The sequence below is a fragment of the Coloeus monedula genome (assembly GCF_965178545.1).
Source record: "Coloeus monedula genome assembly, chromosome: 1".
In the NCBI taxonomy this organism is placed as follows: Eukaryota; Metazoa; Chordata; class Aves; order Passeriformes; family Corvidae; genus Coloeus; species Coloeus monedula.
Genome location: NC_138781.1, coordinates 127,110,622 through 127,137,845, shown reverse-complemented (window position 1 = coordinate 127,137,845; position 27,224 = coordinate 127,110,622). Strand labels below are relative to the sequence as shown.

At 39.5% G+C, this 27,224-nt stretch overlaps 1 protein-coding gene across 3 annotated transcripts in view; it reads left to right on the top strand.

The window, feature by feature from the left end:
* Nucleotides 1-12,125, top strand: part of STAU2 (staufen double-stranded RNA binding protein 2) — a 171,486-nt gene extending 159,361 nt beyond the window's left edge. For all 3 annotated transcript variants that reach the window (XM_082294292.1, XM_082294291.1, XM_082294293.1), the window contains 2 exons: nt 10,078-10,166; nt 11,013-12,125. In XM_082294292.1, the coding sequence (XP_082150418.1) occupies nt 10,078-10,166; nt 11,013-11,106 (183 nt within the window). In that variant the 3' untranslated portion in view covers nt 11,107-12,125. The remainder of the gene's footprint in view (nt 1-10,077; nt 10,167-11,012) is intronic.
* The last annotated feature ends 15,099 nt before the right edge of the window (nt 12,126-27,224 follow it).

The window sequence follows — 27,224 nt, the reverse complement described above, 5'->3', positions numbered from 1 at the left end:
ATGCTAACTTGATTATGGAAGAGATAAAGGAGAGTGGACAGATATTCAGTATTGTTTTGCAGAGTATGTTATCTCCCTGTTGATAGCAGGAAGAGAGCAAGACAGACGGTGTTTTCCAGTATCAGCCCCTACACTGGTTTAAGAGGTGCAATCCTGAAAGGTGAGGGGCTCTTTCCTGAACAGATGTGACCCCCTTCAACTCTGATAAACTTCCCAAAAAGATGAGGGAAATTTGTGCCGCACAGGATGTGTTCAGCACATTGAGGGATTGAGTTAGTAATGTCCCTGATAATTGTGGATGCCTCATTGTAGGAGTCAGTTTTTATTTAAATTTTTTTAATAGGAGTATACACATCTGTCTTTATACCCAGCAGCTTTCCTGGCCCACAAGAAGTCCTCTGTGAATTTCCCCAACTGAGCTCAGTGGGATCTCTGTCAGCTGCAAGATTTATGTCATCTTTTTCAGTCCTGAGAACTGTTCCTTAAGCTTTTCACATCTGGATTTAATTGGAAAGACATTAAAAGACATTAAGTGTGCTGGAAAAGCATATTTTAGGGAAGATCTTTATAGACACTTCCATTAAAGGAGCTGATGGTTGTAGGTTAAAATGGGATGAGGACACGCCATCAACAGTTAGCAAAGACAAAATTATATTGCAAACTACTTCAGATGAGAAGTTTGTCCTGTAGCTCTTGGATCTGACTCTGCTCGCACTTAAATCAACTTCAATTAGGAAAAAAATACCAGCTAATGCAGTGAAAGAATACTCTAAGATCAGAATCAAAACTTTTTCCTTTTGGAAACACTCAAATTTCTAATTACATGCCGTATATGCTAAATATAATGCTTTTAGCTGTCAATCTAGATTTGGTACTTTGTTGGGCATACATGCACTCTTGTAAAATGAGACTTGGAGAATGAAGAGGGAGATTGGTCATTAGGGCTCTGAGGGTGGAAGTATCCTTCTCTGAATGCCAGCGTGCCGGCCACAGGAGTAGAGTTTCACAGAAGCAGAGATAGGATAGAATTTAGTACATGGGCTTCATTACAGATGTTGTAATGCAAGAATCTACAGCCCTAAACTCTCCCATTGTTCCAGCTGCAATTTGCTGCTTGAAGAAACCAATGGCCAGTGCTTTGCATTAAGTGTAATCTGTTGCTTTTGTCTTCAAACCAAAGTTTCTAGTCATGTTTAGACTGACAAGCGCTTAAAATTTAAGGTAATGGTCTCGGTATGAGAGAATAAGCATTCTTTCATTCTAAAATTGCTAAAGCCAAGGAATCTGATATTTAGGAAATTGCTCCCATGTCTAAAGCAAAGTGTATGGTCTTTAGACATAAAAATATGTCAAGTCTAAAGAAAAAAATAGGTAGTTTTGTTAAACATTGCAGGGGGAAAGTACTCTTTAGATTATTTCAGCAAAAAAAATTGTGAGAGGCTCTCACCAGTCATCTTCTCCTAAAAGGGAGTCTTTTTCTCCACTATGTCATAGAAAATGTTTTGCATTGTTGGGAAGATGATAGCTTGATGAGTGATAGTGATAGGAATGAGACATTTGAATTAAATGGCTGCAGTGCAGACTTTTAAAATTTTCTGTCATTAAATACCTTTATTTAGAATCCCCCTCTTTCTAGCTTGGCCTATGAAAAAGTGCATGTAAACTAGTAAAACTGATTCTTACGTTTATTGCCTGACCTTGGGCCAGCTCTTTCTGTCTCATGCTCTGTCTCTTTGGTTTCCTTCTCTTTAAAAACAGCATTAAATGAACTACCTCTGTTCCTTAGTGACACTTTGTCTCATGAAAAAGAGGATATTTGCAAGGAGAGGCAAAAAGTATCTAAACACCAGTGAGTGTTTTTTACAAGTTCAGTTTACTAAGTGAAAGAGTAACCATGTTGATGTAAGTATTGAGTAATACACTTGATAGCTTGAATCTTGTTGTATACCGATTTTGGTGTGGATATTTGGGAATTCATAAAAGTCTTTTAATATCTTTTTTTTTTTGACCACTGTGTATGAGCAATTGCCTAATAAAACCACTTAAATAACAGAATAAATGCTTATAGCTCATTAAGTTTGTTAAAAGAGTTCTAGCTGTATTTACATTACTATATGGGTCAGGGCCTATCCCCTCATCAGGAACAACACGGTCATTTATGTATTGATACCTTTGTAGTGAAGGCAGTGGCAGTGATGTCAAAACCAGGATGTAACTGTGGAGGTCAAATAAATGAAGAGGATTGTCTAATACAACATATTTTAGAAGTCACTGTAAACTCTTAGGCAGTCAAGAATCTCAGTCCACTTATTTCAAATCAAGAGGTCAAAATATTCTGCAATACATATAGGGTTAATGACAGCAGACTTGCAAATCTATTGCAGTGATGTGGAGAAATGCCTATAAATAAATAAATAAACCAAATCATTCTGAGAACACAGCTGACAAGGATATTTTCCAGCCATCAGGGATGAGAGAGTGATTCATGGTCTTTCTTCAATGCTGGTGCAGGATTTTGCCTGAGGATATAAATTCTGCTGTTTTCAGTTTTACATTTGAATCGGTCTTTCTTAGAATCTCCTTTAATTTTTGTCTGCATCTTCTCAGTCATGCTTGAGTGTTGTCTCAGTTGCATGATTTAAACCTCTACCTACTGATACAATAATTGGCCATCTAAATACTCTCATTTGGAAGTCTCTAATTACTGAAAGCACCTATATTACTTAGATGTGTACCTCCTTCTGAAAGTTAGTGTTTAGGTAGCCTTTGTATAAGGATTAAAATTAGAAGCAAGATTAATTTAAGATTAATTGCCATCTAGTAAAATTCTGTTGTATATATGTAGTATAAACACTTGGAAATTTAATTTTAAAATATTTTCTTTCATGTTCATAAGTAAGCTGTGATGATGTATGATTCTTTCTGTATTTGCTCTTGGAATTGCAGCAACTGAAGGAAAAATTGAAGTTTTGAATTTAGAAATAAATTTACTTTAAAAGAACTTCCAGATTTCTAGACAAAATCTAGAGCAGATAGACTGAAAAGATACTGGAAATATCTGATAAAATATTTACTTAACTTTTAATTCTATTTTAACTATCTAAGATTTATTTTGACTGCTGGTACTGGGGCCCAACTTTCACACCTCACTTCACCATTAGAGGATGTACACATACCTCAGTAGATACTGACACTGAATCTGAAAGTCCTTTTGAGATGTTCTTGAAGGAACATCAACTTACTGGTTTCCTGCATAAATCATCATGAAAGCAAAAGTCTTGGTAGGACTTGAGGATGTTGCTGCTTTCAACTGGGAATATGTGTGTGGGAGGAGTCTGAGAAGAAGCATATTAAAGATCAGTCCCGTACAGTCCGAGTCCCACATAGATCCTTTAGCAATCCCTTCTTCTCTTATTCCTACCCGCAAGTAAGAACACAACCTAAACTTGGCAACTAGACTAACTTCTCCATGCTGGATTAATCTCTTATATTGTGTTAACTGAGATGTATTTGACTTTAAGTATTATTCATGAAATCCTCTTCATACAAAAGCATACCTTTTACTAATTTTTAAACAGGTGCTTTTCAGCATGCTTTTCTCTCTTTGTGACTGGAAAGATTTGTATCACCATTAAAACAATAGAGCTGTCTCACCGCAGATGATTATGCAGCTCTTTCTTGGGCTTTGAGAGAATGCTTCACCATTCATTGTTCCTGGAATTACTGCATGGTCCCAAGAATGGTGGTCAGATTTCTAGTGTGGTGGTTCGCATGGAAAATAAGCCATGCCCAACTGATTCTCTTAAGTGTTAAGCAGACCCTTTACTTAAGTAGATGAAGTAGATGAATTTAGGTTGAGGATCAAAACCTATAGAAATAAAATTCCATGTTGAATAGTGCCTTTCATTCCATGCACTTCTCAGAATATTAGAAGACGTGTAGGAATGAGTACACGTGTCCAATAAAACTAGGTGGAAGAAGGTGATATGCATGCTGTTGTTGATAGAAGCTCTGTTTAATATATTGGAAATATTGTTCAAGAACAGTTAATCCTTACTTTAGGATTACCCCCAGAAAGCTGGCAAGGTCAGGCTGTACATGGATTGTGTGTCATTTAAATTCTGGCTGCATGAGTTGCCTGGGGGCAGCATTAACTACTATGTGGGACTTGTTCTAAGCTACATCTGTGAATCATCACTCTTTGTTTGAAAATAGTAGACTCCTCCTATCCTCCAAGCTCCTTCTCTTGACAGGTGCCATCAGTAGCGTTAAGCCTATCAGGTGACTATGCCTTTGTGCAGAGATTAATCAGTTTGGAAAATGCTATTTCCATGTAAACTACGTGAGTTAATCAGATTATAACCCTGTGTTTTTCATGCATATCATAAATCATATGAGGAAGGAGCTTAAAGTCATTTAATTAAGGTTTACTCTTTGTGCTGTGAAAAGCCTTTCTGAACTTAATATTCAAACAGATTTTAACATTGGTTCACATGAGATTTAATCAACTGGAGAGAGCAGCACATTGCAAGGAAAGCAATGAAAACTCCTAGCAGGAGCTGTTGCTTGAAATATAGTAAATTCATTTACTACAGAAGCTGTGGGGAAAAGGGATTTGTTTGCAATACTTAGTATTTGTTCAGCTTGTATGTAGCCAACCTGACAAATCCAAGAGAATTAAATAGGTATGTTAAGGAGTCAAATTGTATATACTTTGTGTGAATGTATATAAGTCTACACAAACAAATATATCTTCTCTTTGTGCATTTCTGTATGCATGAAGAATTGGGTGTGGGCAAGTTAAAGCCAGGTGGAAGCTTAGTCAAAAATCAAAAACAACCATCAAGAGCAATAATTTGAATACATACAAATTTAAATAGTTGGTCAGTCTTGGGACACCGAGCCTTCAAACTCACCTCTATAGCTGTAATATTTTTTGGGTTTTTTCAATAGCCTTTAAATGTGGAATAGAAATCCACATATTAAAAAGTCATGAAGTGCATCTCATCACTGATGCAGACAGCTTTGCTGCAATGCTATTGCAGAGCTGACATTGCCTTTTGAAGCCTCAATAGTCAGGGAGAGGGAAAGAAATTAACTGATTCGGGGGACATTTTTTCTTTTGATTTAGAAAACAAATAAACATGGATTTGTTTGTAAATACAATTGCTTCCAGTTTTGCTCATGCATTAACTCTGCTGTTGTCTAGGCTTTTGGCTTGCAACTAAAATCCAGGACTAGAGTTACATCTGTCTATCATGGTAACCTGGTATGCAAACATGTTCTCAAGCCTAAACTCAAGCAACAGAGACTTGTTGATGCATATGGCATGTGACTACAAGAAATATGACAACAATGAATCACTTGACTCTGCAAACTCTGTCCTGAACTAAGACTCAGCTACTAAAGACAGTAAAATCTTGTCCTTCATGACCTTCTCTGGACCCTGACAAGTCAGTCTTGCAGTTTCTGCCTGTAATTTTATGTCTTCAGAAAACACTGATGAAGGCCAAGCTGAATATGGTTTTTTATGTACTTAGAAACCTGATGTTTGGAGGCATATCACCAGTGAACTAACAGTATGAAGCAGTGTGTTTATTAGGATTGTCTCAGACCTCCTTGGTAAAGTCAACTGGAAGGGCCACAGAGAAAAACAAAATTTTACAATTTTCAGTTTCATGGAATAAGCTGAAATGTAATACAAATTTAAGAGGAAAAACACAAACCACATACTGTGTTAAAACAAACATGAAAATTTTATCGTGAGGATGTGATCTGAAATGCATATGGGCTAGTGGAGTGCCTGTCTGCTGTTCTTGCTAAAGAATGATCTAATGTTACTAGATTGTCATTATAAGACACTTAATCCCCAGAGTGAGAAACAGGAAGAATATTTACAAGTTTCAGTGCTATTTACTAATTGCCAGCTGACTTGAGGAAAGCTAAAAAATGACTGGAAACATCCATTCCCATCCTGATACACACACATACTAATAATGGAAATGGCAGCCAAGACAAACAGCTAGCAGTGCGGTGCATCCTGTTGGCATCGTATTTTTGGCACTGTTGTAGCTACACAGAAAACAAGTGATACAAGAAATGTGTAAGGACATCTGTTCTGTAACCTATGGGGCTTCACTCACAAAACAGTTGTAAAATCTTCTGGGGGAGAGAAAAATTTCTCTATATCTGTGCAGATGCTCTATTGTAAGGAAAATATCAATGGAAGGAAGTGTTGAGCCCTTAAAAGAGGAAATTGTTCACCAGATTCACTGTCAAATGTTCCATTCTTTTCTTTCCTTTTCGTTTAACCTAAGTTATCTGCCATTCATAAGTTATATTTAAGCCAAGTGGTGTAAATCTATTGGGACTAATAGAATTGAATCATGGATGAAATTAGCCTGGTGTCTGCTTGTAACTCTTCTTCACTGCAGATTACTTGAGCTCTGTGTCACTCTGCTGCCTATTCAGGTCACAGCCTCTAAGCTACCAGCTTCCTTCCTGAATCCAGCATCTCCATGTCTGTCTAGGGGCATGACGGGGAGGGAAGAAACATTAAAGACATCTATTAAAATCCAAAGTATTGTTTACTCACCTGCTTCTCTTAGCTTGCTGATCCTTCCAAATACAAGCAGGCTATGGGAGAAGGAAAAGGGGGAGGTGTTAGTACACTGCAAGGCTCTCTCTACCATTCTTCTACTCCCCTTCATCCACATCCTATGAATGGACCTTTTAAAAAGGAAATAAACTTTCCCAAAACTCAAATCTTGTTGCAAACATTGGGATATAAGAAGTTAGGCTTCCCCCACAGGTAACTCATGGTGAGTAAGATATGCTTCCATGAAAAAGAAATCGGACCTCCTATAAACCTGGAACACATTAGGAAACTGGAAATTAAAGAGGGACTGTGAGGTGCATGAGGTTGAGAGAACCTGGGGAAGAAAAACTTAACCCTGGGAGCAGCTGGAGGTCTTAGGTGGGAGAGCATTTAGGAGCTGGAAGAAAAAGGCAGACTTCAACAGCACTCACAAAAACACCCTGACACCTGTAGCTGGAAGATTTAGGATACAGGCACAGGACTAATGCCCTGCCGATTGGCCCCTCTGATACTTGGTGTTACAAATGCAATAGGTCTGAGATTTTATCTTTTATGTCATATTTCAGTTTGGGCAAGGCATGGCTTGAAGAAAGGTGAAATGGAGCAATGAGACTGCACCATGTTATAAGCATTAGGACTTGGAAGTTGTGTTGGTATTAAACATGCTTATCATTGAACACCTTGAATCATATTTTCATTTTATGTGTTTCCTCTAATTGTTCCATATTTACTTTATTGACACCCCTATGCTCCCATGCTCCCACTGACACCCAGTGATCCATGCTTACAGGCAAATTGTCCATTATTTTATATTGTTGTACTTCTTCCCTTGATGATAGAAGAAGAAAGGGGCTCTCTTGATCTGATTCTATTAAGATAGTAGCTAATATTCATCCAGGAAGTTTCAAATCAGTTTTCCTGGAAAACAATCCTGAAATCTGCTCTGTAATCCTGTAATTTATGTGGGAAGCCTTGCAATTAGTCTGTTTTGTGAGTAAAACAGTAGTAAGTAACAGAGCTACTCAACAATTCTAGAATTAGGATGTTTGTGTTGGTCTAATTAATCTCTTGATGATTTTGCGATTTCAGTTACCCCTAATTGACACCAGACTGTTCTGCAGATCATATGATCAGTCTGTGATTTAATCTTGAATGAAACTTTACTTGGCTCTACTTACAAACTCTGATCAGGGCCTTTTTGTCCAAGTCACTGTACAAACAAATAACCTGAACACATAGTTCTTCCACAATAAGTTTACAATTCACACATCAGACCAGGAAGCTAAGAGTGGATATGAAAAAGTAAACAAGGTGGGTTGAGAAACATATGAGGTAGCAGTTTAACTGTGTGGGAGGAGTGGATGTCTCAGCTTCCTTCTCTCCTTGCAGTGCTACCTGGTAATGGGCTTTGGCTTACCATACATAAGAAGGAAGGAAATTCTGATAGTTTTGCTAATGTGCATCAGGAATAAATGGATATGAGAAGACAGAAGTTTCTTGGGTGCCAATCCCTACCCATTGGATTCTTTCTCACAGTTGCTAACCCATGGGCAATTAAAGTACAAGGAAGCATAGGAGACTGAATCACTCCCCTTCCTCACGTGATGAGTAGAGCTTGCATTGTGATGACAAGGACCTCAGGGAGAGGAGAAGAAGAGAGAAATCAGGATGAAGAAATGTGTTGGGTTACTGGAACAGAAAAGTTAAGAAGAGAGTAGTTGAAAACCCTCATTACCACTGGAGGAATTGTTTGTGGTGAACAGTGTTTTTGCGGTGCAGTCAGGATCAAGGATGGAAAGACAGATGGCAGTTAGATCTTACAGGCATAGAGAATGCACGTGTGAAGCTTCAAGGGACACTATGAGGTGGTAGAGAAAGAACTGTTATGAAGAATGGAAATATATCAAAACATCAAGAAAAACAGAAGAAATGAGGAAAGAGAGAATTCTCTCTGGGGAGCTCAGTGAGTGATAACAGTGAAAGATCCAGTAATGGGACCTCATACAGGGGGCTCAGAGAACACATGGTAAAGGTGGAGTGGATTGTAGGTAACAGTGACAATCTGAGGTTTACCAAGAGACTTTATAAAATGTTTAGCTTTTTTTTTTTTTTTTTTGGTCAGGGCACAAACCATATCATTTCACGGACTAGAAAGATTCCAGTTTCATGCATTATGGGTAGGAGTACCTTGTACAGCCCTCTGAGGCTTTAGCAGCTAGTCATTACTATAGACAAATATGGGACACATGGTCTTTTACTTTAGGGCAGCCTGGCAATTTTTGTGCTGTTATTCATCTCACCAAAATACACATTGTCTAATAATATTTAAGTTGTATAAACATTCCTTTCAAGCGAAGGAGCTGTTGAGAGAATCCAGGCAAAGGATTAGTACAAAAGCAAATCTAGTACTTCATTACAATGGCAGCTCCTGTTCCAAGCAGGGTCCCTGTTCTCTGAGGGAAGTGAAGATAGAGACCTAGATTCTTTCTGTCCCAACACATAGGAAGAGAGCAACAGTTGTTGCTTAATCATGAACAGTTCTTTAGGGCCTGCAGTCAGTTCCACTGCTGGAGGTGTTACCTTAGGGCAAAATGTCTGTGGAAAGTCACCTTTTCTTTCCCCTGTGATTAGTTCTGAATGCATCTCAGGAGGAAGTGATTAAAAAGCAAAATCCATTTTGCGGTTCTGCTTTACATTTCACCTTTGCAATAGAACTGACCTCAGCTCTTTTATTGTGCTGGCTCTGTTTTCAAAGTTGGCCATGTGGCGTCAGAGAGTTTCATAATCAACTTTTGCTGAATCAATTATAAAAAATAATTATTTTTTTTACCAAAGCAGATAGAGGGAAGAGAAGAAGTGGGGCTCATAGCAGATGAAGCAGAAGTTGGTCAGTGAAGAATGCAGAGGAAAACGCTAGATAAAACTGACTGTTCTTCTATTCCTGATTCGCCCTAATCACCCCATATTGGCTCCCTGCCTAGTACAATTCACTACCTGTGTATAAGAGATCAGGCTGTAACATTGTTCCAGATCTGACTTTGGGGTGCTGGTAGTGTCCTGCTGAGCCTCTTCCCACTGCTCACACCTTCTGCAACCATCTGCAAGATAGAAGTTTGTCCATAGGATCTCTGGGAAGTGTGGGCTCTAGGAAAGCACTTGGGGAAGCTGGTGAGACTTTACAGCCAAAAAGCCAAGAATCCTAAAAGTATATCCTATTCTTCATATAAGTGATGAAGCTTGCATTGACACAAAGGGGAGCCACTCATATGCCCAGGAAGAAGGAGATCTCCTCAACCCATGCACAAGCCCAGCTGTTTGTCATGGAGCTGTTGCATACCCACTCTGTTAGCTCTGTAGCCTAAATTGCTTCAATGTACAGGAAATGAATTAAATCTAGAATATCAAAACACACACCTTCCTTCATTTGGTGCTAGTACAATTGTTTCACTGTGTTTTTTGACAACTCATTTTTTCTTTAGGCAGCATTAAGTGCCTTGAAACAGTTTTCAGAACAAGGACTGGATCCAGTGGAAGGAGCTATGAAAGTTGAGAACGGATCACATGAAAAGTAAGTACCATTTAAATCCTCTGCATTTTAATGCCTGCATGGCACAGTAGATAAGAAATGTTAATTAAGAGCTTAGTTGCTCTTTTAAACCTATGCAAAACTATTTCCTCTGGAATTTATGTACAGTTTGTGTCAATTTGAGAGGATAAACATGATTTCAGGTTTGGCATTACTGATACTGTTTACTGATGAGCTATGACACAGTCATTCCTATAGAAATGCTAAAGAAAAGGATTTTCTTTCCATTGTATGGATTCTGTGTAAGTAGCATAACATGATTTTTGTCAAATGTGTTATAGCACATGATATTGCCTGTAAATAAGCATAGCTGTCTGCCAATAAGTCATTATGACTGCAAGCTGAATTTTTCCTCAGAGAATTTAAAAGTTGAATTTTTTTTCGGGTCTTAAAAAACTCTGATACGGAATATTAGCTCTAAGTAGGAGACAATAGAACCAGGATTCACACTGGATTTTAAATTATTTAAGAAAGTGGGATTGTCCATCCAGTAAACATTTTTTTTCCAGCTGCTAGTCTGTTTATGTAAGAAAGTAGTCTTGTGTTACTAAATAAATTAGGAAGTAATAGAATAAAAGAAGTAAGTCTAAAAGTGGCACTTGGAATTTTCAGTAGATATATTGTAGCTATTTATAAACTAATTTAATCAGAAACATTTTTCCATATGATCTCATCAGCATACTATTTGAACATAAATATTGTTGTTTCACTTTAAAATGTTACCTTCCACAGTGACCTTTGAATCTCATGTGCCATCTGGTAATAAACATGTCTTAAAGATGTGCAACCCTGGACCTTACCACTCTTGTTAATGTATTAATCTTTCAGACAAGTCAAGCATCTGGGAGAGAAAGCAGACAATAAACAGACTAACTCAGGCACCATTGCTCAGGACTGCAAGGATTCAAAGGCTGTCGTCTAGGAGCTTCCCAGCACCCACGGCTGCCACTGCATCCTTATAAACCTGTCAACACGCAATAGGGTGTATGTGTACAAGGAAATGAATGACTAATACCATTATTTGAGTCTTATGTGAAGACAACACTATTCTAACACAAGAGATAGTATACATGGTACTGTTTATTCAACTGTGGAAAAAAATAAAATTGAACACTTCCCTTAGACCTCGAGATGAGACCATAACTCAATTGCCCAGAGGCAGAAGAAGTCTGATCGTGTTACTGGAGGTTAAAATAACAATGAATTAACAAAAAGTGTTAGGGAAAAAAAAAGGGAAACTTTAAAATTGATAAATATCGAAGAAAACAAGTCAGCATTGGTTCAGTTATACAATTTTTTGTAGTGTAGTTTTAAGTTCAGCTTACTGTTTTTTAAATAATGCTTGAATATTTTAAAATTAACCAATGACAGTGCTGTGAGAATTGTAGTTGTTGTCTTCATATATAGTCATACAGCTTATCTTTTTATGCAGACATTATGCATTCTTCATTCTATATGAATATGTATGACTTTAAGATGCACTACTCAGAGTTGTATGCAAACAGAAGTTTAAATCTTGACAAGTATTTGCTTAACATGAACAGATGTTAGTTATGATCATTTTCAATATACTCCAGGGAAAAAGCAGATATGGTATTTGATTTTCCTTGCCATAATCAATTAAAGAGGCGTCTTGCCTCCAAGCAACATTTTCCCCTTCAATTCTGCTCTCTGTTGTGTGAAGCACATCTACACCCCATTCTGTGTGTTGTATCAACCCACCGTTTGCATCAACGGAGTGTTTTTAATCTCTGCATTCGACCAAGAGCAAAAGGGAGGACTGCAACCTTATCAAGCCAAGGGTGGAAACTGTTGATGTAAAGATCATTCTTTTGTGAAAGGAGTGGCAGCAGAGATAAGACCTGTGGCTGCTCTGTACCAGCATATTTCTTTTAAGTGTGTGGCCAAATGCAGTAAAACCACATCAGTTCATGTGTACAATGACAGTGTCTTCTCTTTCTTTATCACTCACTAGTAGAACAACTAAGAGAAAATGTGGAAAAGAAAACAACTAAAAGCTAACAAATGACTGGCTACCACACCAAAGCCAGGGTTCAACCAAGCTTTCCCCATGCCACCACTTTCTACAAACTTACTGTGTTAGACCAGACATGATGGTATTTAGGTCATTTATTTATCCAAAATACAGACTATCTTATTTAATACAACAAACAGATAAAGTTTAACTGCATAACAGTCAGGACAACATTGCACAAGATTGTAGAAGCACAAAAACCAGAGATCACAACTCAGTGACTCACACAGAAAAGCAGAGGAACAACAGTGTGAGGAAATGGTGCAAGGTACAGTGGCATTGATTCACCTCTGGGATGGGTTTTCGGGGGAACACGCATCCTGCTCTCACAGAACAAGAGCTTGGAATCCTTTTTTCTACTGCATGTTTCTCATGGGTATGATTCACTCTCAGCCCCGGCAGATAAGGAGTCTTTGTTCTAAAAGTTTGAAGTTTTCTAGGGTCTGACTTCATAGAAGGGTCAGGAATAAGCCAAACCTTTCAGTTCCCAGAGATTTGCAGGGGCGTTTGGCACCTGGCAGACTCAAGTTATTCAGGCAGCAGCATACAAAAATAATTAGCTCTTGCACACCACCTTTCTCAGGAATATGTTACCTGCCTAACTGGCAGCTGGAGCAGAAATTCTGCTCCTTCAGTTCATCAGACAGCTCAAGGAGCTCAGAAACAGCCTGTCCGTGCTTTAGCTGTACCTGCCACTACACAAGATACCAATGGCATTACTGTCCCCTCTCATGGAGAACAAGAACAAAAGGAAGAGGCAAACCCATTCTTCTGTCCTAAGGGCAAGATGCTGTGCTTACTGGGGAGAATGAGACAAGGAGACTGGCAGTATTGTCTCCCTGGCACTGACAGAACCTCCGTGGTATGTTCCCCATCCCAGTAAATTTAAGATTAGTTGCTTTGTTGCAGGTGGGCTCGGAAGTGAGCACCAGCCTTGCTCCAGTGCACGTGGAGTGCAGCAAAGTGATGCTCAACCTACTCTCAATGAGAAAATTGCAAACAAACCAGCTGTCTAGGCCCAAGAGAGCTCATTCAGCCTCTCAAATCAAGCCAACAGTAAAGAAAGAGTATCTCTGTGAAACTCTTATTTCAGATTCTCTTTCTTGTCAGAACTACACTTGATTCTGATTCTGGCATAAAAAAAGGCAAGTAACTGAGCTGGGGGGGCTCCCTTTTTTCTCAAAACTGTAGAAACATGGAGCAGAATAGGGGAGGAGGGTCATATAGTAGCAGAATTTCTAGCTATTTTCCAAAAGCAGGGTTGACTAATGATGGTTGTACTCACAAGTTAGATAGTCTGTGCAGCCTTATGTCAAGTGCACACAGATGGCAGTTTCAAAGCACATCCCAAGCCACAGGTTAAAAGCTTCATCACAGAGGCCCCAGTGAAGGCTGACAGAGCTTTTCCTGGAATAATCTGAAGAAAGAGTTCCTGCTCCCTACAGATACCAACAGCATCACAAAGACCTCTGTATGGAGCTCATCAAGATACTGCACCTGAACACCACAGTGCCATTTTTGTGTCATTAAGGCATTCCAAGGTTCCTGTGTCGGTGGAGAGATTTCAGTCTGTTCCACCTGCAGCATTTATTTTCCCAAAGAATATCCTGCAGTATTCCCACACATATACAGAAATGCATTTTAGTTTGGCACTATCACTAGCAACCTCCCAAGAGCTTGAGCAAATTCTTGCATCAGTGATGTTGCAGTAACCACCGGACTTGTCTCCAATCTTCAGTCTTGTTGGTTCACAGCTGTTTCTCTTAGTTCTTGAGCTGTCAGTGTCTGAAAGCTGCTGGGGAGGAACTAAGTCTGATAATCTAATAACTAGTATATTTTTCTCCTGTAACCTGGTGTTTTTTCAATTTTTTGCTTTCTAAGATAAGAACACGTGGAACTGAACAGACTTTAGTTTTGTTTAAAAAGTAGCTAATGATGGACACTGAAAGACTATCAATTTGTTTGAATGTTACTATTAGTTCTAAAAGGGTTGTTTGTTTTTCTGACAGCAGTTAATATTTTGAATTTTTTATTTTTTAGATAATATGTGCTTTGAGATATAGATTTTGTTCAACTTCTGTTTGCAAAGCACCAAGTGCAGTTTTGTTCCCCGTTGCACATGCATCCCACACATCTCATCCTATGTCTCAGTGCACTTTCAAAGATGAGCAAATGCCATGTTTTCCATGTTTTCTTAGATCCACAGAAGTGCATCTAAGGTTCAAGCCGGTCCTTAGGAATAAGGCAGGAATAAGGAACAACGCTTAGGATAGCCAGTTTGCCTATCTAGCAGACTACTGAGGGAACTGTTCTCAATACTTTAAGGCCTCAGAATACAAATTGTCATCAGTTTTGAACCTATAGAACTCATTAATCAGGAGGAATTCTGCTAAAGAGAAAATAGGACACTCAGGCATCCTCTCAGAAAACCTTTTCAACACCTTCCGGGGTCAGCAAACTTAAGAACCTGCACAGGAAAAGGCTCATCACTGGGAGAATGGGGTATCTGATATGGCTCAAAGGACGGGAATACACATGGTTAATCTTATATCTGAATTATCATCTTCAGTGGAACACGGTCCTGTCAACAACTCAGCACTCTGGCAGTTTCTGTTCTCGCATTGACACGTGTAGCACTCGTCTCCAAAGGGACAGATGTGCTGCTTCTGACAAATACAAAACATAGCAGCATTGGGGCCGTAGAGCTGCAGAACAGGGTTTAGATTTCTGTTCCCAGCCATCCCAGCATTCTCCTTCCATTTACAGTGGAGCTGAGTTTACCTGTCAGCTAGAGTCCTCACTGAATTCAAGAGATAATTAAGCTGGCACTTAATTTCCCCCGATCAAAGTCATAGTCATAGGATTTAAAATATTTAGCACTTATCAGCAGCATTTGTAAGGGGTCTTTGGATAACAGCAGAGAGGAACCTTAGAAGTAGGGGAGTAGCTGGGGATGAATGACTGCAGGAATATGGAATCTCCTCCTCCTTGGCCTGAAGTGACAATGAAATCTAATCCTTCCTAAAGTGTATGCAAAGCCCTTGATCTCTCTGACAGTGCTTTACTACATGCATTTTATTGGTGGGTGGCTGCTTGTTATTGCTCTCATCTTTCTGTCCTTCTCCAATTCCCCATGAAATAGCAGAAGGTTTTCCATTTCCTGCAGTGAGAGTTGAGCAAAAATTTTAAGCTGGATTTGTTTTCCAGTTAATAGCAAAGGGCTGGGTTTTTGTTTGCTTGTTTCGAAACACTAAGCAAAAAAATATGCTTGGTAAAATCTTTATACCTCTCCCAGTCCAATCCAGCATGCCCCACTCTCAGTTGCATCCCATAAACAGGTATTAGTTTCTTTGCTCAAATAGGAATGGTCTTTGCAACCCCTGAGAAAACTAAGCAGAGGGTGGAAGGTGATTTTTAATGATAGCAAAGACAAGGACTCTGTCAGTGCCCTGAATACAACATGGAATGACGTTTTGTGTGCTTTGGGAAGACATGGTTCTGCAACCAGTGAGAATGGATAATGGCTATCTTCCATCATCCTTCTGGCTTAAACATGGCAAGTTATCTGCCCTGGGCAACAGTGTTCAATGTGTATATTTGGCACAGCTCCCCAAGGACACCTCTGGAAGAACTGCAAGGGGAGAAGCATGTCCTGAGTAACAGCTTGCTCTGCCTTTCCCTCCTCATGGCCGAAGAACCCCCAGCTGAAGGCGTGAGGTATCATCAAGATGAGGCACAGGGAAATGCTGCTTCCCCTCTGGGTATTTACCTCTCCTGCAGTCCTTGCTGTTTGTAACTGCATTCCTGAGGTGTGATATGAGCTGAGCAGGTGTGTACATCGGTAGATGAGACATGAATGAAGTGTTTTGGTGGTATGATTTCTATTATTCCACATGAGTGGCACTGACTTTTGTTTTTGATCATACAGCTTGTTATTTGCTTTATGCAGTTAGTCATGGTTGGCTGTGCACTTTTGTGCTTGGTGTTTTAACTCCATAGCACTTCAGTACAAAGGAAATTTTAAAAAACAACAATGAAAATTGTTCTAATCTGTTCTTAATTAAATAGACCTCAATAATTGATTTATGAGAAGAAGGAAAGCTAAACAGAGTGGTTGCTAACCTAAATTATAACTTATTTAAGGCCAAATTTTTCCTTTATTTGTGATAATGAGGATCTAGGAGAGTCTGAATACCTATGAAGTTTCATCTAACAACACACAATAAATGAGAAGAAAATTACCCTGGATGAAACAGTTTATTCTTCTCACTACAATATATTAAATATACATTCGTGCATTAAAACAGATAATCTAAACCTGCTTATGTACTTTTGTTTGTGATTATATGTGCAGCATAGATTTTCTTTTTTCTAAATCACTGGTACCTGTTAAAAATATTTGAGGACAATAATAGTAAAGTCAATATTATCTAATTCCCTGTTTTAAAATGGCCTGTTTCCACCCCCCACCCCACCCCAAATTAACCATATTTGACCTGGCTGGAAATAGATTAGAATTTGTAAAATTTATTTAGATTTAAAGATAGGAGGTCTTCACATGTGGTTCAAAACAAAGAAGACATGTTTAAATAGGATAGGGGAAAAAAAATCAAAATGTGACATCTGTCTATGGTAACCCAAGCACTTAAACTGAACTTTCTTGCTTTCTATTTTTATAAAATGACAATTTATGGCAAACCAAACTTGACCTCTGCCTATATGGAGACAAACTATAAAGTAAAAAAGGTGCAGAACTTTCTTCTTGTCAGGGAAGAAGTTCCCATCCAGAGTGCAGCACAGTAACTATACTTTTAGCAGCTCTTACATGCATCCTTATTAACCAAGGCCCCAGCTGTCATATTGCTGGGGTTATGGTGAATGAAAGTTCAACCCCACTGATAATTTATAAAATTGGGAACATGTTTACAGATGCACTAGAAATAGTGTAGTTAAATATCTGGCAAGCAGAGACTACAGCTCCCATGTACAATACATGATAGGAGTAAACAATTAAATGAGCACAGAAATGCCATAGTTCCTTGCAAAAGAAAAGTCACCCAGCCCAAGGCTGGGCAGTCAATGTATGCAGCTCACTTCAACATAATGACTCTTATTATTGTGAAATACTTGTTGCATGTGATCAACACAGCACTGAGAAATATGTTGCTACTCTTTCAGTGTTTCTTCTAACTCATAGACAAAACAGCCCGGGGCCAGAATGTTAATAGCACTGACTTAGTTAAAATATACCAGAAAGGATGAGATTTTTCTGATGTCTTCTGAAAATGTGATCCCAACTGGTCACAATTATCTTGAATATCACCTTTGGAGTCATTTGGAAACTGCTTTTGAAACACCAACAGATCTATCAGCCTGTTGTGAATACTTACAAAATTAAGTGGCTTGTTAAGGAGGAATGACACTGTCAAGGCCTTCACAACCTTATGTACAAAATTTTACATCAGGTTTTGCAGGCACCCAAAGGGTAAGTGTAAGACTTCTGTGCCTTAAGGATTTCTGTCCCTTCCCTTAGCATCAGTTGTACTCCTAACTGCTGTGTTTGCACAACAGCTGAAGAAAAAGTTTCCACACATATTTCAAAAATATTGTGAAAACATTTTTGTGAACAAGAGTTTGTGAGAAATCACGGACTTAATAGTTTCAGGATTTTTTTTTTTTGCCATTTTCTCTTAAATTTTTGTTAACCAAAAAACCTTTTCTTTCTGCAAACAGAAGTCCTTCATATTTTTTTTCTGTTGAAGAATTAAGACAAAATGGCAGTTTTGCAAAATTTGTAAAAATGAACCAGTACTGGCTTTTTAAAATGGAGTTAAACTTTTCTTATTTATAAATATATATGTATGTTTATTTATTTATTTATATACATATATGTATAATTATTTGCACAGTATACTGATGCCATGATGATTTTTTTGCCTTTTTTGCCTTTTCTTTTAAACCCCTCATATACCTTTTTACAACTTCTGTATTCTTTAGTGCTTTTTGCCTACATTCTTAGACTTGTTTGTTCAGCTAGGAGACTTAACATTTTAGAAGCTTTGTAGTTAGGGATCAGTGTGCCCCAGACCCCAAGGTCCTCTCCAGAACACATTCCATAAACTAAGATAGAACCATCCAGGGGAAGGCTCCTTGGGGAGGGGGGCTCACTTGAGCCTCTCATTGGGGAATCTTTGATAGATATGCTGATCAGTAAGACCCATAATGTTATACCAGGTCTTTTGAGAGGTGTGCACTGCAGTGAGCATTGAAGTGCATTCGACCCGGATGTGGTGCACCTAAGGATCCCTAAAATAAATATCAAGGTAAAATCCCTTTTTCCCTTCTAACCGTGTTTGACTCTTGATTTTAAGACCAGGAAAAGGCATCAATACACTTGCATGCTTCTGTGTGTGAATGGGTTCAAACTACACATTTGTGCATGTGTCTATGTACATGTGAATTTATGTACACGTGAATTTATGTACACAAATTATCTGTCTGCCAAACTGAAAACAGAAGCACCTATATTCAAAATACACAAATGTTTAAGTGCCTTACTTGGTGTCAAACTTAGTATGGAAAAATCTCTGTGTATCCTAGGTCTAACACAAAACATCTTAAAGTGCATGGACAGACAACTCCTCAAAGCAGAAGATTGCCCACGTAAATCTCCATTTCTGGGCATGTTCAGAAGCACTTTGATCTTAGCCACATGAACTATTTCTTCCTTCAGTCACTTTGGGACTCTGATGCTCCCTTCCTCCCAAGGAGAGGACACCCTATCCTGCAGATGTTCAGGGATTCTTACTGCTTTGGGCAAGATACAAAGTTCTGGTGAAGGAGGAACTCTTGCCAACAAAAATCTGCTTTTTACTCAGTAGCTAAGACTGGAGACTATCTTCTTCCTCTGCATCTTGCTTCAGAGAATGCACTGGTCCACCAGGATGTAGTGTCTGCTGAAGCAGGGCATCATACACCTCTCCAGCTTGTCCTCTTCCCTTTGAACAGATCTAGTCAACATTTATTAAATTAGTGAGAAAGGAATACTATTCCTATTACCTGGTGCTTAGAGTACTTGCAGAGTAGGATAGAAAAAGTCTAGTGTTCCAAGTTTTTTCCTTAAAATAGTGAAATATCAGTATTAGCTGATGACAAGGCGGTCACTCGTGTTCACTTTTGTACTTTCTGAACCACTGAATATTAAATTATTCTGTAAAAAATTGAATGTTTTCCATGGAGATAAAAGGTAGCCCAGTGACTTCCATGTTTTGGTGGCTAAAGCATTCTTTGAAGGTGGAAAGTTATATTCTACCTGCTATTAAAAGACATTGTCAATGCAACAAAAATTCATAGTAATCTTACCCCGTGCATCTGTACAGTTCAATCTGGTTTGCAAAAGCACGTGGAAAGTAGAGCAGCTGAATGTGAGGTAGGTATTCCCCCCCCATAAGGAAATAGAAGTCTTCTTACTGAGGAGGAAACCACCTTCCTTCATGACTACTGCACTGGAGTGATAAACTTCTCTCTGAGCAACAGATGATGTAAGCCTGAGAAATGTATGACCATGACATAGAGCCTTTACAGAAAGGCTCATTTTCATGGATTCAGACAGGAAGAGACTATGTCCCAACAAATAACTTCAGTTTGTTTTCCTTCTTAATCATATTAATAAAGGGAGTACTTTGCTTTTCTCTTTAATCCACAAGTTGTATTGTAACATCACATAGAGCTTCGAACTTCTGTGGCCTCTCAACTCTCTTTTTACTTCTATACTTCTGTTTCCTGGTTTAATCTTTTATTTTTGTTCGATAATTTGGATCTATTCAAATTCATTTCATCATATTTCAGAGAGAAAAGAGTTCAACAAAATTTGAGAACAAAAAGGGTGAGTCAATTGGAAATAAAATTAGCAGCTTATTTTATTGCTTAAGGCCTTCACCAAGGAATAATTTGTGCAACATTGCTGAAAGCCAAAGAAATCTTAAAACAAAAAGAGTCAATAGTTTGATAAAACCCAGACCTCCTGTGTTGTGCAATTAAAGGTTAGACAGGGTGATAAGAGCTTTAATTTACCTTTGGGAGATATTCATCACATTTTGAACTTAAAATATGTTTCCTGTGCATTTCTTGCCAGGTGAAGGCCCTTCAATGTTTCCTCTGGTGCAGAGGAAGAGATAACACTTTCTCAAAGTGAGGGGAACACCGCAAACCCAAATATGCTATCAGGAGGCTTTCTGTAAACTCCATAATTCTGTGATTTTCCTTCTAGCAGCAAGGAAAGCTGGGGGTACAAGTTCCCATATGTGCTAGTTCGATGTGAGTTCTGTTATTATTAATTATTTATACAGCACCGTGCGTGTGCAGGCCTCTTTATAGACCAAAGGAAATATCCCCCAAGAGCTTGCAAATCAAACGGCCCAGTGGTGCAAACACTTCTTTAGCTTTCCTAGGACGTACTACCTGGAATAATCCACTGATGTCAGTGGGCTACTTAGGTGCTGGTAAGTGCTCTGCTGGGTAGGAAGTATTTGCAGGATTAGGCTGTAGTTAAACCATGAAGTGATGATGGGTGATGAGGGAAGGGAGGGCAAGCATTCCAGCAACAAGATCATGCTGTTGCTTTCGCTATAGCAAAGGCGTCAAGGGGCCAGGGCATTTTTAATGCTTTACGGTTTTTGTGATCCTGTTGCCAAGAAGGAAAAGCTCAGCTTCATAGGCCACACAGAAGAAATGAGCTGCTGAGGAAGAAGACTGGCTTCGAGCAGAGGGCAAAACTTGTTTCGTGAGGAAGAGGACTCCAGAGGTAAGGAGGGATGCACGGGAAGAGATGCTGACCATATGCTCAGAGAGTCTCCATCCTCTACTGCAGCTAATGTGTCCACTTGAGAGCTTTTTATTTAACTAAGGGCATTTTCAGAAGTTTCCCAGTACATTTGCAGCTCTTGGCAAGTCCCAGGCACATCTGTGACATTTAGCTGATAGCCTCCTTAGTGAAGGGAAGGTTGCCAATGAATCCTTGTGCAACTGTTTATGCTACAAACCAAAGTATACAACTGCCAGTTTCACTCTTACAACATAGAGAGCATTTTTCCTCCTTAATTGAAAGTGTGGAACACAACAAAGCCTTCGAATACCGAGAAAACAACCAGCTGAAACAAGTAGTAAGAAAGACATCAAGGATGACAGGCAGTAGGCCCTCTGCCCAGTGAGACACACAGCCAAGGCATGCTCTATTTTTAAAAGGAACCTTCAGACTTTGGGAAGAATATAGGATATAGGGGTCAGAGGAGGGGTTGTTCTAGGATTGCAAGGCACATAAATACATCTGTGGGGAAGGGATGCTGCCTTCCAAGTGAAAGCACAGGTTGGGATGTGGCTCCAGAGACAGCCAGCAGTAGCAGAGAAGGCTGAATCGTAGGGCTGGAGTCAGTGGCAATCTTCCTGGAATGCTTTTCTTGGTGAAGACTTCTGCACAGAGGTATGAGACTGTTGCTCTTCAGGCACAAGCCTGCAGCAGAAATGGTGAACATCAGCGTCTCCACCCCACGAAGAGCTTTAGGGACAGACCAAGCGGGTGGGGAAAAAGCCTACATTTCTGAGGGGTAATGTCTGTAAACTCACTGCAGTTCTGCTTTTCTGACAGCTACAAGAGTTAAAATCTCAGAGAAAATAATTTTTATTATGAAACTAACAGAATAATGGGAATTGACAGGGAAACTCAAACAGAAGGCTAGCTTTCAGTCACTTTCTGCAGCATGAATATTTTGAATTTTCTGCATTTTGTGGGAACCAAACAGGTGTCACAATGGTTAAATGAACTGAGAGACACCTCGCCCCTACACTTGGAGGGTGAGGATGGCACTTGCACAGAAACAGACGTCACCAACCCTCACTTTTCTGAATCCCCACCCCCCCACCTTAATCCCTCTGTGATTTGTGAGACTCTTCTCTTTTCTGAGTTAGTCTGTGATACGTGACTAAATTCATTTCCATACATTTTTTAAAGTTTTTAAATAATTCTGACAGATCACAAAGGGCACTTGAAGCAAACAGATACGTGTAGGCAGATCCATAGATTATGGAAGTCAGATACTCTTAATTTTGTCTGCCCTTTTTGGTATTTAACCTGTTCCAGACAGTATTACTGTTTTCTCTTACAAGTTTCACATTTTTTAACCTGAATTTTTATACTTTTTTGGTAATATGCTTTGAATTCTACATAAAAAAAAAATGGTGATATAAACAGCCAGATCTTCCTGCCTGACAAATCTTTTACATATGACAAATACAAAACTAGCCAGGAGATGGTCTGGCTCTGAGTTCATTTTCCTTACTGTCCAGACAGCTTTTGATGTAAGAACCCCATACATATTTACTCAGAGCATCTGACACTTGAGATCAGGCTTTTATTGGTACAAGGTACTGCAGGCTGTCAGTCACAGTGCAGTGAGCCATTGTCCTCAGAGGTGATCAGCATGCCTCTCCCCTCACAAAGGCATGTTTTCAAAGCAAGAGTGGCATCACACATGCTTCAGCTGTAACACATGCAGGATACCACGAGATGCACCACCAAGCAGCTCTCTACAGCTTGCAGTCAAAGATGGGGTTGATGCTTAACAGACTTAGAGGTGGTTCCTGGTACTCACTGTCCCTCAGCAGGCAGGTCTCGGGAGGTGCTTGACGTGCTGGAATCAATGGTGTCCTGGTCTAGCATCCCATTAATTGTCAGCAGGGAGGTGAAGGGTCCGGATAGATTAGAGAAGATGCAGTAGCTCTGAGTAAGGAAGGGAGTGGTCCTCCAAACTCATCAGATGACTATGGTGCTCCTGTCAAAAGCCCTGGGAGCATTTTGGCCCAGCCAAGCACACAGCCAGCAGTCAAGGGGAAAATTCACTGGAAACGACAGTCCTCACCTTCTTCCTTCTGAACCTTGAGAATAAATCTGACATGGGACATCACCTTAGACCAGGCCAATGTAGCCTCTGAGTGCATTTTAGCTTCTCCTAACATCACTTCCAGACTGCAGCTATAGAATTTTATATTAGCTTTTGTACTGAATTGCCAACAGAAATCCCAAGAGATTCAGTCTCAAAAGTGTGCCTAAAGAGGGAATACAGTCTGGATGTAATTTAGCTGCCATTGCCCAGCAATTCCATAGATCTCTTTGACTTGTGACATTAAATATATGGAGCAAGCACATGAATGGATTAACATACATGGTCCTATAATTAGCTATGTTATTAAATTTGCTAAGTAGTTGGGGGGAAAGGGGCTTGTTTGCCATCTGTTTAAAAAGTATCTCTCTTTCCCCTGAAATCTGGATATAAAAAACCCCAGACATGTGGGCATGACTGCCTTACATACATTACTGGGATTATTTCCCTTGAGTTAACCAAGACAAGCATGATTCATATACCAGTAGAATGTTGTGCAAAAATGTGCATAGCATTTTTTCACATAACGTTCCTTTTCCTTCCCATTATAAATTATGAATCATGTAAACATCATGAGTTACAGAGTTTTGTTGGTCTGGGTTTTTTATTTTTTCCCCATGACCCTAAAAACTACTTAATAGAAGAGTAATTATACCAGGCACTATGGTAAATTCTTCCATGAAAATTATTTCTTAATTCGACTCTTATCACTATGTAACCACACAGTCATTTGCTTTAATTTCCCTAGAAAAATTGAAATAACCAAACTATGATTTTAGAACCCAGATACACACACACACACTCACATACACACACACACATACATATTTCCACTGACTCTGAATACAGAGCATGTTTGTATCACGAGAAAGAAAAACTGGCACTGCTTAGAAAAGAGATGCATATTAAATATATAATCATTAGCCTCAGCTATGTGGAAATTGTCTGAAAGTATGAAAACAAGCTGAGCTCTAAATAGCTTAGAATAAGGCCCTGGTTCATGAACTCTTCAGTAGAGCTCTGTCACTCAATCAGGAGTCTCACGGAAGCTTGTACTGTGAGAGCACAAGAAAAAGACAGCATAAAAGAAAAAGAACAACAAAAAGCACCCAAACTGAAAGATTCCAGAGTATGGGAAGCTCTCCAAAAGTGTAACTGAGCAGTACTTTGAGCCAATATTTCTGTGTAGAGTTTTACCTTTAATGCCACATTTCTTTAGAGTGATGAGCAAGCATTTGTGATTTCCAGTGAACCATTTACATCAGCTTCTGCAACATCCAGACCAAATGTTTTATTGGCTTTTTTTTTCAAACAGTGCCTATGATAGCAGTACAGAAGCACAGGTGAAAGCAAGGGAACCTGGATCTGAGCAGTTTTTCCATTTGCCTCAGGCTAGCTGGAAGGATGTTCTGTTAACTCAGAGGCAGAGACACCCACTGGAATATTATGAGTTTGGGGTTCATTCGCACATCTGTGACAATTTATCTGCGATAAATGTAAAAGTCACAGTAAAGCAATGGAGAAGGCACGGCATAAACCAACAAAGGAACATAAAGGGAAGGGACCTAGCTGTAAGGTACATCAACATGTACAGTCTAATTCCAGGCTTCCCATACAATCATCAGAGAGGGTTAAGCTTTCAGCGTGGGTGCTCTGAGTCACTGCCTGGAAGAGCTCAAGAGGTGATTATTTATACAGCACATTAACCACACAGGACTATATAGGAGGTCTAAAGTTCAGGAGCTGAACATGAACACTCCCCAGAAGGTGTGGAGTTTGCATTTCTTTCTATTTGCCACTATCCCCATGGTCCCTGTGAGCTCCTGCAAGCCACATTATAGAAGATGAAGAAACTTTCTAATTTACACCAGCCAGAAACAACTGCTATCAGGGATCAAGACTAAAGTTTCTCTTGCTATGTCTTCCTCTCTGGCAATAAAAGAAAGTGATAAATAATAAGTTATATGTTGGATGTTTGTCCCTGCACAGAATAAAGTGGTCAAGATAAACTAGCTGGGTATTATTTGCACACAAATAAAAGAAAATTAAAACCAAAAAAAGAAACTCCCTACTAAGGACCCTCATCCATCTGTTTTTCTTTAGGGATGCTTTAACATTAGCTAAATATCACTTATTTACACCTGAAGAAGTTAAATGATCTTGTTCCCATGAACTCTCTTACAAATGCTGTCCTGGCCTGTGATTTATATAGAAGTAGCTGTTCCCTTAATTTTATTCACAATAGCTTCATTCTTACCATATGAACCTGCTTTGTCAGTTTTCTGCTTTGATTTATGGAAGATTTCAAACTACCAAAATAACTATCCCTTTTCTTTTCATTAAAGCTAATCCCCACAAAGACACTTTCATCTGCTGATTAGTCATGCCTCAGCAATCCTTGCTAACCAGAGGCTAAGTTATTGATGTGTTAAAGATGTAATCGCAGAGATTCAAGACCACTGAAGAAAATTCAACGTGTTGTTTGACAGTGTCAGAGTTTAGCAGTGTCTTGGCTTTTTGAACCAGCCTGGATAGCACAGCATGGTCGAATCTCTTGAGTTAAGCTACAGGCAAGAGACGCTGTGTTAGGAAGTGTTTCAAGTCCACAGACACCCTGCATTGAAGGCCATGAAAAGAAAAGGTAGGGATTTCCAAACAGGGAAGTTGGAGACCCACCTCATTCAGCATGAACAAAGTGAACTTCAGTGTTTCTCTACACTGCACCTAGCTTTTTAAGCCAAAGAGGCCAGACATTTTGCATTACAAACTGTACATATAATTCATCATCATGGATCATGTTTCCCCAGCCTTGTCTCATCTGAATGTTTATTTAGAAATTATCTAAGCAAACACATCTTGTATCTTTACATGCTCTGACCATTGTGAAACAATAATGTCTTCCTGGCCATCACTGTCTGTACGTGGTTTTACATTCAGAGAATGACAAGTTCAAATACTAGAAGCAGTTTTCCATGAACTGATTATCATCCCAAATGTTTAACAGTTTGTTGTGTTGTAGATGTGCTAAGAAGAATAAGGACTCATAAAGCTCTAGAACCTGTCTCTAGAACCTAGAGCTAACATAGGTTTTCAAGACTAACCCACCGCCCAGTGAGGCAGCGTGCTTTACGCTTCAGAAAAGGGGACATGACAAACCCAAACAGCCACTTCCAGCAGACAGGACCTGTCTGACTCAGCTGTGATTGGCAGCTACATGACACACATTTAAGTTCATCAGAATACATCCTTGTCACAGCTACACCACAGCTTCCTGAAGTATATGTGTATTCATGGCAGATGCTTTGGTATCTTGAACTTAACAGCTGTGTGCTGTTGAAGGAATTAAACCTAAGTGAGACCTGCGCTAAATCCCAACTGACTTTACAACTGGCACGTAGAGGTCTCCAAGTTAATCAGCTTGATTCTTGTGGAATGACCTTTTGGAACATAAACATCTATTCAGTTGCCATTACCCATAATCATACAGCTGTAATAAGAACCACTTTACTCGGGTCTTCTCCATCTTTGGTGGACAATTGCAAACTAGCAACAGCAGGAGGCCACTGTGGATGTCACAGTCAGCCTGGGCTGGAAAATGGCTTAGCTGTTTTTGGGTAGTAAGGAACCTGAACAGATACATCCGGCTGAGCCTGAGCTGGCTGCCTTCTGGGCTAGGCCAAGTGTCACTGCATCGTGTCCCCAGGCTGAAGGAGATGACAGCATGGAGACCCCTATACAGAGGTTCAAGTGGGCCCTGGACCAAATGACACAATTGTACCAGAACAGGAGTTGGGCTGGCTCTGTACACCCACCAAAGCATCACTGCAGGAGTCCTCCCGAATCCACTTAGTGCTGCTCCTCTCCCACGGCCCTGTTACACAAATAGCCAAGCACACTGTCTGCACAACGATGCCACTTTGTCCCATTTTCAAAACTGCTGCGTGGATGAGCCCACACTCTCTCATCACTCATTCTGTTAGATGAGCTACAGGCTGCTCCAGGTTTGGACCTTCTGTTCCATAATCTTAACATTACTTATGTTTGACCTGGATCAGTACAGACATATGCCTT